At 46.5% G+C, this 16,511-nt stretch overlaps 1 protein-coding gene across 1 annotated transcript; it reads right to left on the bottom strand.

Moving 5' to 3' along the window:
* Positions 1-211: 211 nt before the first annotated feature.
* LOC308051464 (adenosine 5'-monophosphoramidase HINT2-like) lies at positions 212-4,533 on the bottom strand (the record flags this gene model as incomplete). The annotated part of the gene is made up of 4 exons (XM_080361902.1): positions 212-553; positions 1,400-1,504; positions 2,991-3,371; positions 4,513-4,533. 4 exons carry the CDS (start codon positions 4,531-4,533, stop codon positions 389-391), a joined length of 672 nt encoding a protein of 223 aa, XP_080218028.1. The 3' UTR covers positions 212-388.
* Between the last annotated feature and the right edge of the window lie 11,978 nt (positions 4,534-16,511).

Raw genomic sequence — 16,511 nt, 5'->3', positions numbered from 1 at the left:
CACTTCCAAAAAGCTACGAGTTCGCTTCGGGCCACACACGGGAGACTACTGCCAAGCGGTTCCAGCGCCACGCTTCAAATGACTGGGCAAATCATTATCTGTCTACAGAACGCTGTGAACGGACTGAAACGTTCCACATACTTGCACTCCGGGGAGACGCCATTTTAACCTGCAGAACTCTTTCCCCTCAGTAAGACGCACAAGACAGAGGTGATATCCCCATGCTAATTTTTATTGTGCAACTGCTGCTCAAAGCTTTTAGTACCTTCCACAGACACACGTCACACAAAATTAGACTTCAACAGTGGCTAGACTGACGGGCAACAGACAAAAATCCATTCAGAGGCGGTTCGTGCCCGTCCAGCGACTCTTGCGGTGCAAACAAATCTTAGCCGGGCGGACAGCCCAACTCACGGCCACCCCGAACAGGCAGACGTACGTGACAGACAGACTGCCCACCCTCGGGCCCTTCATCCACAACCATCCGGAATCCGTTGGTCAGACCCAGGCGAGCAGCACGCTTCTTGCCAACAATCATTAAATGCCCGGGAAGCTGGAGAAGGAAGTACAAACCCATAAATTAATAAAATAAAAAGCCACACACAAAGAGGGGAGAGGGCAGGAAGGGAAGGACTGAGAGCAGAGGACCACCCCCCAGAGAAACCAGCATGCCAATTCCTAGCAATTCAACCACTGCGCTCCAAATTACTGTCTCTCTGTCTGCCCGCCCGCCCGCCCGCCCCCAACTGACATTTGCCAGGCAAAGCTACAAAGACCTATTATGCACACCACTATGGGGGAGGGGGGGGAAGCAGCTATGCAATTTGTTTCAAGCAAGACACTGCCCGACTACAAAACGGCCACGGAAGCCAAGTTTGTCTCTGGGTTAAAGCCCCCTTACATCTCCAGGCAACATAAGCAATTCTGGTGCAAAATAAGCTTTAGGCTGCCTTTTGCGTGGCTTTACGGAGTCTCTGAACTCGACTTTTATAGCTAAAAGTGAAGCATCCAGCACCTCTCAACCAGCTTTGCCCTTCCTCGCCCCTGACCTGCCAAAAACCCCAAGCCCTCTTCTCCATATTAGAAGAAGAACTAGTACTACTCCTCCTCTTACTCTATAAACCATGACAACGGGCATCAGACCGCACTCCAAAACAAAACAGCCCCGCATTTTGCACCAGAAGTACATACCCAGGGACGAGCATTGCTTCGCATCGCCGCTGTTAGTCAAAAAGCTCAATTCCATTACAAGCCAGAGGCAAAAGATTACAGCGCCAGAAAACCCAGAATAGCCTCCTGTGCCCTATCAAGAGGAAAAGAGGGGCTGGGAAAGAGTCCAGAAAATTAGGAACTAATTACAGGTACTCTTCAGCGTACAGAAAGCTTCCACAGTACTTACAGAGTCACCGGAATCTTCAGCTTCAGATAACCTGATAATCGGCTCCTTAGGCATGACTAGGAAAAGCGTCGCAGCTTGGGGTGAAAGATCGCGGAACGCAAGGCACTGGAGGAAGAGTAAACAGTTGAAACGTAACGGGCTTCAGAGAAAGGTAATAGCTTAAGCAAATCAATACGCCCCGCTGGACTCGTACAGAAGCAGATCACCCGAGACCCCAAACGCAAGCCGAGACGTTGATTTTCTTTTTATTCTCACGCGATATTAATACTTGCTGTACTCGAAATACAACATATTTACAGAGCCCCCTCCAGAAGCGGGATTCAGCACGCAAGGTGACAGGGGCAACGAGACGGGCCAGTACTTCAGATTAGCGACCTCCAGTATGGTTTAATTTGGGTTGATCATTTCCTAAGCAGTTTTTCTATTCAATGCGGTCCACACAGAGGCGGGAGGCAAACGGCTTAACTGAATCGGCAAAGAATTTAGCGGAGCGCAAGATCAGCGGCCGTTCGTTTGCCGCGGTACAGGGAGCTCAAGTACTGAACAAAAGCATGATCACAGGAAGCCTGCAAGGGCATAGCGCGAGTCCGCCTTCTATGCCGCACAGAAACCCTACCTTCAAAAGCAGAAGACGTCCCTAACCGTTAACCTTCAGCATTTTAATAACAAAATTATACAGGATACTAACTGAAAGTTAACATCATGTAGGTAACGGCCGCAATTTTCTTTTTCCCCGCAGTCTAAGCAGCTCACTCTAGTTACTAGCACACTGTGGCGCACCAGCACCCGTGAACGTTGCAAGCATGCTGTTATCGTGGTCCCACTTCACCCCAGAAACAAGATCTGGGAAGCTTTGGCAGCCTGCAGGATGACCCGTTTTTAAGAAAAACAAGAGCAGCTGTACTTCTTTGCTTTAATAATCCAGTTTGGGGGTTCAGAACCAAAACCTAGCACAGCAGAGCTGCAAAATCTCTATAATGCTATTACGAGGCACACCAAGACCTGCCTTTCTCCTACGCGGAACTAACTCCTCGCGGACCTTCACTGTTCGCGTACATACACCGGGAATCCCCGAGGACACTGACTGCGTGTGCTTAACCTAAGGTTTCAAGACTACCATCCTACACGAGGAAGGGCCGCTCCCATCCCTCGGCAGCAAACTTTGCTCGACTTGCAGTGCCAAAGGGATATCACGCGGCAAACGTCTGCGGCTGCCACCCAGCGCGTAACCGTCAGAGGCCCTTCTCTGCGCGCGCGCATACACGACACGGAGCGAGGGGGTGGGGGGGGCTGGAAACCGAGGCGAACCGGACAGTACCAGCAACCCGGTACGCGCCGCGGCAGCCGGGGGACGGGACGGGACGGGACACCGACGAAGCGCGATGTTTTAGGGATGGTGCGGTAGAGAGCGCCACAACCCAGAGAGGCCCCGTCCGTCGCCCGTCCCTCCGCCCACCCGCAGCAATGCCGCCACCCGCCCTGCCGCGCTCCCGGGCAGCGCGCAACGGGCCCTCGGCTCAGGGGGCCTGCGAGCGCGGGGGGAGGAGGGGGAAGCGAAGAAGAAACGCGCACAGAGCAAAGCCGCGGCTACCTTCTCGTCCTCGTAGACGACGTTGGCGGGGAAACGCCTTGCCGGGGACCTTGCCGAAGACAGTAATGGCGCCGCCAGGCCGCCCGCGCCCCAATAATCTCGGCAGCCACGACAACGCCCGCTGTCGCTTCCTCCACTCGGCCAGGCCCTCCGCGGCTCCCATTGGGCCGTCAGATCGCCGCCGGCCGATCCCGCGTCTCGATTGGCTGTCTCGTCTGTCGTTTGCCCTCGTCCCCGCCCCCCTTGGCGGGTCCGCCCTCGTCGACCTGGTGTTACCGGGGCTCGGGCAGTTTGCGTGCGCTCGGGCCGCGGAGGGATCTGTGACGCGTAGTGCTGCGACCCTGTGGGCGGGCAACGAGGTCTCAGAAGAGGCTGCTGTAGCTACAAGTACTCTTCGCTGTTGTTTATTACCGCAGCAAGTCCACCCCAAGCGTGCTCGCGGCTCTTTTTGGTGCTGCTTTTCCCTCCAGTCAAAGGACTGCTTTTGCCAGGGCAGGGCAGGCCTTGACTTTTCAGAGCATTTCGCAGAACCAACAGGGCTTGCTCTAAATTGTTCCCTGAAAGCCCCACTTCAGCTGCAGATGTCTCTAAGCTGCGTGCCTCCTGGGAGAAAATCAAATCCAAAGCGCGTGTCTTTCCAAGCCAGCTCTGTGGAATCAATCCTTTTTTCATGTCTCTCTGTTTCTTTTTACACAGAGGGCGACCCCCCCGCCCCCCGCCTCCGCTTCCTTCTGAACAGTTTGTAGCCGTCGACTGCTGCGCTCCAGTCGCGTGAGTCATCCCACCAAGTTTCAGTGATAGCGATTAGGCCATGGCTTTCCAGCTGCACAGTGGCTTCCAACTCCTCCTGTTCGTTACCTGTGCTGCGTGCACTGGTATGGAGGCGCTTCAGTTGGGCTGTCGACCCTCTCACCTTTTTGGAGGATCACGCCCCAATTCCTTTGCGGCGGTTCGCAGGTGTTCCCCTGTTGGTTCCTAATGCGTCAGCAGCCCCTGTTGCTCAAAACTCCCTCCTCTTCCCCCACTGAGTCTAGTTTAAAGCCCTCCTTGTCAGTCTGGCCAGCTTGTTGGCAAAGACCCTCTTGCCCCACCTGGTCAGGTGAAGCCATCAGCTCCCAAGAGACCCGGCTTCTCAAGGGTAGATCCGTGACCATAGAAGCCAAAGCCCGGACACGTTAATCCTATCGTGTGAGGCTATCAGCGAGAACCCAGCACCGAATCCAACAAAACCGTTTGGCTGGAGACCGGGCTGATAAGCGGCCGAACCCGCGTGAGCGTGGCAGAAACATCCGACTACGAGTCAACCACTTTATGCTATAAATGCGTGCAGCCATCGGGCTCCCTTGAGCTCTCCCTCCGCAGCAGCTGGCTGCGCGGCGGCGATCTCCCCTTGAGTAGGGACGCCTCTCGAGGTTTCCCCTTGAGGCTGAGAGATCCCTTACCTGACACCAGGCAGCGACGGGCTGGTAGGCGACAGGTTTTTGCAGGCCTGTGACCTTTAAGATGCGTATAGTAAGCTTACGCGAGAATCTTTGTATCCCATACTAACTTTAAGTGTCGTAAATAGCATCCAGCTGTACTTATTAAATATTTTACACACCTAAATTTACTGATCAGACCTGAGTAAACTAACTACTAGGCCAGATCAGATCTGAGTGATCTCTTGACTCTTCTCCTGTGACACCCGGCCGCTATCAGAAGCATCACTGGTGCCCAATTCTCAGCTTTGGGGCTCCTTTGCTGCTGAAATTTCAGTTACAGAAGACCGATGGCTACCTGCGCTTCAGTCAAATCAACATTCAGTCCTAATCCTTCCTGACAAAAGGGTCAGGAACTGCATCTTCAGCCTTTCTTATTGTCCTTTTCTCCCTCGCATCCTCAGGGCATTGCCTTCTCTAAAGCTCCGTTTTAATTGAGTTTAGCCAGACCGAGTTAACCAAGCTCACAGTCTACTCCATGACCTCTTTGTAGCTGTTCCCGGGTTTCCAACGCACGCGCAAAGAGCATCCGACGGGCTCCGTACATTTTCATCCCTTTGCGCGCAGGGGCTCCAGGTCTTTGTCACTTGTATTACCAAGCGAGGAAAAAACGGAGACCGGGTCCTTTTTTCTCACACGAACCTCTTATTGCTCAGAAAGAAGGCTTTTTCTCATGAAATTTGCCCCCCTCAAAGTGACAGGCCCTCCAGACGTTTCCCAACTTTTTTTATCTCCAAAACGTCCTGTTCCTACCCCAGTCACTGTTGTTCTTTAAACCACCAGCCCCCTTCAACTTCTGCGCAGAGGAATCTGCCTTTTAGGCTTGGTGATGGGTTGACCTTGACCTTGACTTCAGTAAAGCCTTTGACACAGTCTCCCACAGCATCCTAGTTGCTAAGTTGCGGAGGTGTGGTCTCAAGGGTAGATCCGTGACCATAGAAGCCAAAGCCCGGACACGTTAATCCTATTGTGTGAGGCTATCAGCGAGAACCCAGCACCGAATCCAACAAAACCGTTTGGCTGGAGACCGGACTGATAAGCGGCCGAACCCGCGTGAGCGTGGCAGAAACATCCGACTACGAGTCAACCACTTTATGCTATAAATGCGTGCAGCCATCGGGCTCCCTTGAGCTCTCCCTCCGCAGCAGCTGGCTGCGCGGCAGCGATCTCCCCTTGAGTAGGGACGCCTCTCGAGGTTTCCCCTCGAGGTTTTTCTTAAAACCTTAATTCTACTATGACAACCTTATTAACACGCTATTTTAATAGATTCAAAATAACCAGACAAGTTAATACAATATATTCTCTTAAATTCCTAAAAGATTTATAACTGCGCAGTTTATGGGGTAACATACTTAATACCATCAGTATATACTAATAATTGGATTAATATCTTAAAAGTTATCTTAACCTATTTAAAAGATCAATAGCTTAACGTTAATATCCCTTCTAAAACTTTATCAGTTGCTGAACTTAGATTACTATGGTAGGGATATCTCATAATTTTACCTTATCTATGCATTAACTATCTAATCATATCACCCTTTTGGATCTCCTGCTGATTGTTCAAATTGCCATTCTCCACAGAAGGTACACCACCTGCTTGCTAATAGGCTTCTAGACCACCAGGTCTGTGAGCATCTGTTTGTACACTAGTTTGTGGGGAGCAGAACTTGACCTCAGATTGCTGGAACTCTCAGGACATTTTCTCAGCTAGCATGTCTGGCAGTTTCTCCACAGCCAAGATGCAGGCCCATAGGGAGGAAGAGAGATTTTTTCGTAGTGCTGAGTTGGCCAGCCAATTCCTCCACCATTTGTCCCTTGCCTTCTTTTGAAGACGTTACTGCCAATGAGTTAGCATATGATTATGGTCATTATAAATTGCCTCCAGCATGAGTAATTCCCTCAGGTACTGGATACCTCTCTCTATGGTGGTCCACTTGCCTGGGTGATGGGTAACATCTTCCTTGAAGAGATACCTTCACGCCAGACAGAAGTTGCCTTCAGAGGCTGAGGGCCTGTGTTTTTTTTCCCAATTGCCTTGTCAATGCCCCCTTCACTAGACAGGGATCCCAGCTGCTTGGCTTCCCTACCCTCTAATTCCAAGTTACTGGCCCCATTATCTCAGCATTGGAGCAAACAGACAACAACGTGCTTGCCGAGATGGTGGCTGAAATCTTTTTGCATACCTCACAGCTCACTCAGGGATAGGGATCGGGTGATTATCTCTGGTTCTACCTCTTCTTCCTGTTCTCAATATGACCCTACTTCATCATCATCCCTCACTGAACAAACTGATTTTTTTTTTTCATATTTCTTTTTCTGTATAGGGGAGACTGATACAGACATGGGTTGGTTCTCTGGTTCAGCTACAGTGCCTGTCGTCTGGGTTTGAGTAGCCACAGTGCTGAGGAGTAACTGGAGTACCTGTTGGTCTGTTTTCCCTCTTTTGCCCTGGGGATGCAGCACAATATTGAGCAGTGCTTCGTAGATATTGGCTGGGGCTAGGACCCAGCACAATGCAGTAAGTTGTGCTTCTTTGGAGTACCCACAGGATTTTCCTTTTAAATATTCTATCACTTCATCAGGGTCCTGTAGCTGTTGTCGTGGTTGAGACAGACAAACGACATAGACCAAGTTCTTCCAGGATGAAAGTAGTAGATGCCATTTATTGACACAAGTGCATTTTTATACAGTTTTACCAATTCATGTGTCTCTTCACTATTGGTTACAAGTTACAGCAGTAACATCTCATTGGCTATTTTTGCTATCATCAATGTTACTCTTTTACTCCCTTCTCTCTCACGGGTACATCCTTAACATCTCCGGATACTCCTTTACTCCCATCTTTCTTATGGGTAGGCCTTGATATCTTCAAGGCTGATTTCTGTTCCCATGCCCTCCATCAGGGAATCCACGGACCCATCATAGTCCCACAAGCTGTTCAAAAGTGAAGCTCCTAAGAAATACCAATAAAAGTATTTTAATACCCAAGGATGTCCAAGATACTGAAATGTTATTGTAATGGAGGAGGAAACATCATGGAAGAAGGTAGCAAAGGTGCCATTCTGTATTTCCTCCATTAAAAAAAAAACCTGTCAGAGGAAGAAGCATAGTTGCTACCCTGTTTCCCCGAAAATAAGCCTCAGCGTTATTTTTCAGGATTTTTGAGGATGCTTGAAATATAAGCCCTACTCCAAAAATAAGCCTTAGTTACAGTTCATAAAACAAGTCAATTTAAGTAGTGTCCAGGTGTTAGAGTGAGATAAGGACTAAGAAAAACAAGTCGATTCAATGTGAATCACGCTAAGCCATTTATTACAGAAACTTATATACGTAACTATATACGTAACTATATACGTAACTATAACTTATATACGTAACTATATTCTAATCACGCGTCCACGCCCAAGCATGGATTCGTTAAATGAGTATCGTGGGCTGTCCGTGCGCTAGAGTCTCACTGATGATACGTCCGATGATTCATGCCACGCCAGGACCCCGGTGATTGAGGAACGCCCCTCTTTCTCACAGCAGACTCTGCACTCAGCTTCTCGAAGCGGCCTTGAAATACCTTTGAGCCTGACTAATTCAGCAACAGATCTTTATCTATCAAAACCCCTCCACACTTCCTCCTTTCTTTTCCTGAATTAGTCAGGCCCCCTAAACCGCATGGTGCATCATTTTTGAAATATACTGCAACATAGAACACTTGATTAACAACATAATTACAATTACATATAATGCAGTTAAGCCTTACTTAATAAGATCAAACAACTACCTACCTATTCTTAAAACCTTAGTTCTACTATGACAACCTTATTAACACACTATTTTAATAGATTCAAAATAACCAGACAAGTTAATACAATATATTCTCTTAAATTCCTAAAAAATCTATAACTGCGCAGTTTATAGGGTAACATACTTAATATCATCAGTATATACTAATAATTGAATTAATATCTTAAAAGTTATCTCAACCTATTTAAAAGATCAATAGCTTAACTTTAATATCCCTTCTAAAACTTTATCAGTTGCTGAACTTAAATTACTATGGTAGAGATATCTCATAATTTTACCTTATCTATGCATTAACTATCTAATCATAATATCACCCTTTTGGATCTCCTGCTGATTGTTCAAATTGCCATTCTCCACAGAAGGTACACCACCTGCTTGCTAATAGGCTTCTAGACCACCAGGTCTGCGAGCATCTGTAACACTGAATTAGGATCCATGGTTTACATCTGAAACAGTCCTCACAACTTACCTCCCTCCTGTCCATCTGCATCCTTTGAATCTTTGTTGAATCCACTTCAGTCCTCAGCCTGTAATGACACAAACATAACCTTTTCCCCAGGTTATCAATTGATGTGGCCTTTTTAATTGACTAGTGATTTGACCATAACTAATGTAGGTTCTTTCTGATTTAGCATGGTTTTGGGTCATACTTGCAAAGTATTTCATCACATACAATGCTTTTGACAACTGTTTTTGTGGTGTTTTCTCTACTTCCCCCCTTTTTTTAAAAAACAAACAAACAAAAAAAACTTCAGAACCAGATACGTGCGTTGGACCCTGACTACGTACTGAAAATCACAAATCAAATTTAGAGGTTCCTCCTTAAAAAGCCCTAAGTAATTTAAAGCTGTGCCAAGTTCTGCTAATTGGGTTGAACCTTCAATAATTTTTACAGAATGACGCCAATTGTTATCTTCACACCAAACCACTACAGCTTTATGAGACTTCCCAGAATCATCAACAAAAACTTTGCAAGTATGTAGGATCAGACCAAATACAAGTATGGCCTATGACCTGATGTTAAAGGTTTGCAGGTTCTGCAGCAATTTACATTTAGGCATGCCAAAAGCTGTGCTGTTAAGAAAACCAGCTAGTGCAATTTATAAAGACATAGATTACAAAAAAAAAAAAAAAAATCAGAATTAAATTTCACAAATGGTACATATATGACAAAAGGATCATGGCCTATTAAGACTTAAATTCATTCCCTGCATTTTCTGGATCAGAGTGACAATTGGTATATAACAGTCGGTATATCAGTTTGCTAGCAATCTCATCATACTGTCCCACAATAGCCACAGGTTGTGTCTATGTTGTAGCTATAAATAGACAAATCTGCAAGTCCAATCGAATGCAGTCAGCCTGTAAGGTTGTCATAAATTCATTCCTCAAAGTTTCTAACTCCATTTTGGCTGTCATATTTATTGGATATTGTTTTCCCTTACTGGATCAAAGTCCTGTTTCAGATCTATCAGTGTAGTATTTGCTTTATCGAAACACTGGCTGTTAATACTAGTGGAAATACAGCATTTGAAATTTCCTTGGAGATTTCTCACTTGCACAAGCAGATCTGCACCATCCAAGCAGCTTCTTGTAGGCCATGCAACTAAACAGAATTCTCAGAAAACGTTATTTGAGCTTACAATTTACTTAACAAATCTTAACCTAAGAGAGGTATAGGACTTTCTGGCAACTATAAGAATTCATGTATTAAAACTTTGTTCCAAATTTGGCATTCCATTGGTCTCAAAAAATGGCCTTTCTTTTGTTCTCTCCCATGACCTCAAAAACTAGCATGGTGAATTTACTAAGAAGTCTCTCACAACTAATTACCACAGAATAAGTCTATCAACAAATTTTTGGTTTAATTTTCCAGTTTCATTAGAACTATGGGTCTGCTAAGGATGCCTTTAAACTTCACCCTCAGACTGCTCCATTCAGTATTACATCGCTGCAGTGGGGGGGAGAGAGAACCCCCCTTTCACTGCTTTAAAAGCAGGCAGCCAGGTTTTTCTTTTTTTTTTTTTTTTTTCCTTGCTGCAGTTTAGAGATAACCAAGGTCACGCAGCTGGCATAATGGCTGGTACGAAGTGGGAGGCTCTGGGAAACTTCTCAGTTACAATGAGCTGCACACAGGCCTGGGATGTTTTGCTCTTTTGTTTTTCCTTTTCATTCCAGCCATAATACACTTTATATGCAATTTCATTTAGCTCAGCAATAGTTACATTCCTTAGCTCCATTTACCTTTTACAATTTAGAGATGTCAAAAACCAGTATAAACCAGTATAATAAACATAAATCCATTATTCTATTTTCCTAGATCTAAATAAGTTAATATTCTAGCAACTTTTAAATACAACCTCTTCCAAATTCACATCTATCATAGCATTTTAACAATTTAAATGCTTTTCTAACAATATAAGCAATTACTCTAATGTGTAAGGATGCATCCTAAGGGGGAGCAAGGTGGAATGTTAGCAGTGGAACCGGTTCCCATTTTGTAATTATCTCCCCAAACAAGATTCTTTTGGTACCAAATATGAATATGCATACTAAAATACTGAGCTCAGATGTGAAAACCAAATACCCAGTTCAAATATGCAGATGGATCACAGTCACACTAATTTAAGACAATATCTCAATTTTTGCATTGCACCTTTGGGCCGCTTACTGCTCAGCCAGGTGGAGGTACCTCTGGGTCTCCCTGACAAAAAAAGTCAGTGCGCGCTGGAGCCCAAGCGGCACTCGCCCCCCCGCCGCAGCAAGCCGGACTGGGCAAGGCCTTTTTGTTTTATTTTGTTTTGTTTTCAGTGTCTCATCTGGTGCGCTACAACTGTTATTCCAAAACCAGGATTCTTTGCATGGTGTGCATACGGAAAAGCCAAATCCAGCACATCGAGATGAGACACAGCCTGTCACAGAGTTGCGCAAGTCTGAATGCTGGAATAAAGCTAGCATGCTGGAGAGAAAAATAACAGCTACTACACACAAAATTTTACCATCACATTCACGCAGTAAAGAACTAAATTACTCATGATCTTCTGTATTATCACAAAATGCACATTTTGAGTCAACGGATTCTCATGATTTAACAGATTGTGAACTTATCGTACCATATAGCACAGACCTACCAAAATTGCAACATACTTAAACAGATATCCACAAAGAAAACAGGTTAATAAGGAAAGCATCTTGCAGACTTGAACAAGTTTTCTGTGACCTGTGTGTTATCAGTTAACACTCCCTCAGCTGTCTGAAATGATTTAATGATCTCTTGTAGGGATTTATTTTGTCCCATTCTTCTCGCCCTAAAAACAACATTAATTGCAACAAGGTGTTATACTTCAAGATTCTATTCCCCGGACACTATTCCCAATCATTTAACTTATACCGCAGCCACCATTAATTACAATATTTTACAAGATCTTCCTTCCTTATAATTCTGAGTGCTTTCCTAAGTTTTAAAACACCTCCCAATACTGATTTTTTAGGAACGCAACTGAAAACAATTATTCCTGACCCCATCTTGCAAGTAAAAACCTTGAGAAGAGGGAGGGAGGGAAGGGGAGGAGAGGAGGAACGCACAGAGCTACTTGAAAACAATTAACTCACATTCCTGACAAGCTGCTTGATTTTCAGAAAGGCAATAAACAGGAGCACATAATATGTACTGTAAAACTCGCAAATAACATGTTGATAACAAACATTAGCATTCTCTACTGCTAATCTCAACACTAGTGCTTCCTTAGCTTCTAAGTTTTCGACCTGCTTACTGATGGCGTCTTGAAGATGGTCAATAAATTGCATGTAATTCTCATTGGGACCCTGGTTAATAGTTGCAAATGATGTGGCTGCTTTGTTGGTTTCAGGCACCTCTCTCATAGTTTGATATGCAAGATCTGTTGACTGCCTCAGGATTTCAGAAACTTATCGTGTCTGTAGTTGCGGTGTGTCCATTAGTGTCTCTTCCAGGAGTTGTGGGATACCTGCCCCTTTCGACGAATCCCCATTGTTCTGTCCTAAATGATTTATAGCTGTTACATTTCACACAGTTCTTTTGCCCAGTTCTTATCCGGCGACTCCTTCTGCTCTTTTGTAGGAGTTAGAGGGGCAGAAGGCAGTAAAGGCGGACACGAATCAGTAAAAAGACTGATATTACACTTATTTACGACTTTAGCATTCTCAGCTTCCAACAGTTCTTTTGACAAATTATCTGACTGCAGTTCCTTGGACTGCTTGGTCTCTTTAGGGTCGTGCGATGGTATCGGAGGCCATCTGCTGAGTGATTTTCCTCCCCCCGCCCCAGACTGCCGTATCATCGGGGGTGCCGCCGGCACAACAGGGGATGGAGTGGGGAGGGGGTCAAAAGACACGATCTGGTAAACTTCACAGTCATTTTTAGGTTCGTTATCAGGCTGCAACGCTGGAAAAATTCTGGCAATAGGAGCCCGCTCAGCCTTAAAGTCTTTTAAGGTGGTAATTATAAGCTTCCATGTAGTCGCTAGTGATTTAGTTTGTTTATCATCTCCATTGCTGACCTTATTCCATAATTTCTGCCCTTTATCGTCCCAAAGTTAACGTTTAAAAGCCTTCTCATTTTCTCCCGGGTAGCCATTAATTCTATACCAAATTAATAGTCTACATATGTTACTTTTTTCTTATTTAAGTCCTCTCAGAGAGAGAATAGGCAGGAGGAGTTTAACTATGGCTTCTTCCTCAGAGGATATATTTTGCCCCATAACTTCACTCTTCCCTCCTCCCGCTCCCAGCCGTTCACCTTTTACGGTGACTTCTTCAACAAAATTAATGCGGAACGTCCGTACGCCTCCGCCCGGTTCTCAATCCAGCTGATCCGCCTCCGGCTGGGCCGCTCCAGGCTTTTCCCCAACTTCAGTGGTACGCCGTTCAGAGTATCACGTTGGGGTCACCATTTGTTGGAGCGAAATAAGGACTCAGCAAAACAAGTCGATTCAATGTGAATCACGCTGTGGCAGAATGAAACCCCCCCTCTCTGCCCCCTCTCTCCCCCTCCCTCCTTCAGTATGGAGGAGTGGGCACATCTCCCTCTCTCTCTGCTACTTGAGGCTAACAGCTTCTTTTGTTTGGCCCCAGAGCACCCTGGCCAGGGCCATTAGCAACGGTAGGGAGTGCCGAGGCACCAAGGAGCCGCTGGGCGCCTGCGCCCAGTGTGGGGGAAGTTTTTGGGAGGCTTCAGGGGCACCCACAGCCAGTGTGGGGGAAAGAGGAGCTTCTAGAATTCCTACAGTCAGGTCTGATCAGATAAAAACGTGACTCTCATCAAGACTCCGCCCATTGTGTGGGTCTCTCGGAGCACGAGCAAGATGCTGCCGCCGAGAGTCCCCCTCCCTGGGATGGAGACTTCGCTTGCCTTGCCACCACGGATGCAAGTAAAACTTCTCGCAGGATTGTGAGTATATTTATACTTTTCGTACACATATGCACGTATAACTTTCCGTGCTCCATATGAGCGCGTGTAAAATTAATCCTCGCAGAATCGCAAGTGTATTTTCCTTCCGTGCACCTTTGCACGTGTAACTTTCCGTGCTTAATACAAGTTACGCGTACTTTCCGTGCACCTTTGCACGCGCAACTTTCCGTGCTCAAGACGAGCACGTGTACTTTAAATTATTTCCTCGCATAATCGCAAGTGCATTTTCCTCCCGTGCTTTCACGTAAGCACGTGTAATATTCCGTGCACATATGCACGTTTAAGTAAATTAATTCTAGCAGAATTGCGAGTGTATCATAAATTTACGCTTGCGGAATCGCGAGTGTACACTTTGCGTACTCACTACGAGTATGTGTATAGCTTTAAAAATGATTCTGCATCATGTTTAGGCAAGTGTGTACTTCTCCGGGACTCGGGGACGGCTCCAGCATTGTTTTGAGTGAAGCCACGTGCATGCACACTGTGGACCGCCTGTTGTATTAGTTGCTGCCCCTTAATATTTTTCCTCAACTGATATCCGAACCTTTATTGAAGTCACTTTTGGAGTGCTAAAACCCTGTTTCTCACCGGTTTACTAGAAGTTGGTTTTGGACCCTGTTGTCCCTTAAACTAACCTCGGGGTGCCTCTGTGACACACGCTAAAGCCATTTATTACAGAAACAAGCCTCCTTATATACGTAACTATATTCTTATCACGCGTCCACGCTCCAAGCATGGATTCGCTAAATGAGTATCGTGGGCTGTCCGTGCGCTGGAGTCTTACTGATGATATGTCCGATGATTCACGCCACGCCAGGACCCCGGTGATTGTGGAACGCCCCTCTTTCTCACAGCAGATTCTGTTCTCAGCTTCTCCAAGCAGCCTTGAGATTCCTTGGAGCCTGACTAAATCAGCAACAGATCTTTATCTATCAAAAGCCCTCTACAGGAGACGGGGCTGATAAGCGGCCGAACCCGCGTGAGCGTGGCAGAAACATCCGACTACGAGTCAACCACTTTATGCTATAAATGCGTGCAGCCATCGGGCTCCCTTGAGCTCTCCCTCCGCAGCAGCTGGCTGCGCGGCGGCGATCTCCCCTTGAGTAGGGACGCCTCTCGAGGTTTCCCCTTGAGGCTGAGAGATCCCTTACCTGACACCAGGCAGCGACGGGCTGGTAGGCGACAGGTTTTTGCAGGCCTGTGACCTTTAAGATGCGTATAGTAAGCTTACGCGAGAATCTTTGTATCCCATACTAACTTTAAGTGTCGTAAATAGCATCCAGCTGTACTTATTAAATATTTTACACACCTAAATTTACTGATCAGACCTCAGTAAACTAACTACTAGGCCAGATCAGATCTGAGTGATCTCTTGACTCTTCTCCTGTGACACCCGGCCGCTATCAGAAGCATCACTGGTGCCCAATTCTCAGCTTTGGGGCTCCTTTGCTGCTGAAATTTCAGTTACAGAAGACCGATGGCTACCTGCGCTTCAGTCAAATCAACATTCAGTCCTAATCCTTCCTGACAAAAGGGTCAGGAACTGCATCTTCAGCCTTTCTTATTGTCCTTTTCTCCCTCGCATCCTCAGGGCATTGCCTTCTCTAAAGCTCTGTTTTAATTGAGTTTAGCCAGACCGAGTTAACCAAGCTCACAGTCTACTCCATGACCTCTTTGTAGCTGTTCCCGGGTTTCCAACGCACGCGCAAAGAGCATCCGACGGGCTCCGTACATTTTCATCCCTTTGCGCGCAGGGGCTCCAGGTCTTTGTCACTTGTATTACCAAGCGAGGAAAAAACGGAGACCGGGTCCTTTTTTCTCACACGAACCTCTTATTGCTCAGAAAGAAGGCTTTTTCTCATGAAATTTGCCCCCCTCAAAGTGACAGGCCCTCCAGACGTTTCCCAACTTTTTTTATCTCCAAAACGTCCTGTTCCTACCCCAGTCACTGTTGTTCTTTAAACCACCAGCCCCCTTCAACTTCTGCGCAGAGGAATCTGCCTTTTAGGCTTGGTGATGGGTTGACCTTGGCCAGCTGCTCTCTCTCACTGCCCCTCCTCAAGAGGACAGGGGGAAAGAAAACAGGATGAAGAAGTGTCAAGGTTTAAGGCAAGGCGGCAATAAACCGTGGCAGACGCTCCCTGTTATCCCCTCATTTTCACGCCACCCCTTTCCTTTAGATCGGAAAGATGATAAAAAAGATAAGGGGAAAGGAAGAGAGACTTCAAGTTGGAAAGTTTTAAAGGGTTTTACTAATGCTACTAATACATAGAGAATAGATACAAAATATACAAAACCAATCTCAAGCGCTCGATGTGGAGCTGGCGTCACTCCAGCAGCGGCGGAGCTGGGTGTGCGGAGCTGGTGGCTCCAGCAGGTGCAGGTGCAGGCCAGGCCCCCGGAAGTCATGGGCGGGACTTCACAGCAAACCGGAACCTGGTTGCAGGGATGCAGGGCCTGAGGCCTGTAGATCACAGGCAGACAGACAGGGTCCTCTCTAGATGCCAGCCGTGGTCAAAGAGAGCTTGACCCTCGTGATCACCCTCTTAGACAGGGGGTATGACGATTATGGGATGGAATACTTCCGTTGGTCAGTTCTAGTCACCTGTTCCATCCACCCCTCCTCAAACACGCCCCTCGCACAACGGAACGTGGGAAAACTTATCAGTCTTTCTTAGCTACCATGGTAATAAATCTAAACACGAGCTTCTTCAGCATTCCGTTGGTCTCTTATCAGCACCGAGTACAGCATCCTAGGAAAAATATGCCGGCTAAAACTCAGAAAAGTACAGC

The sequence above is a fragment of the Nesoenas mayeri genome (genome assembly GCF_963082525.1).
Source record: "Nesoenas mayeri genome assembly, chromosome: W".
NCBI lineage: Eukaryota > Metazoa > Chordata > Aves > Columbiformes > Columbidae > Nesoenas > Nesoenas mayeri.
The sequence above is the reverse complement of the archived record's forward strand: the minus strand, read 5'-3'. Positions and strand labels throughout refer to the sequence as shown.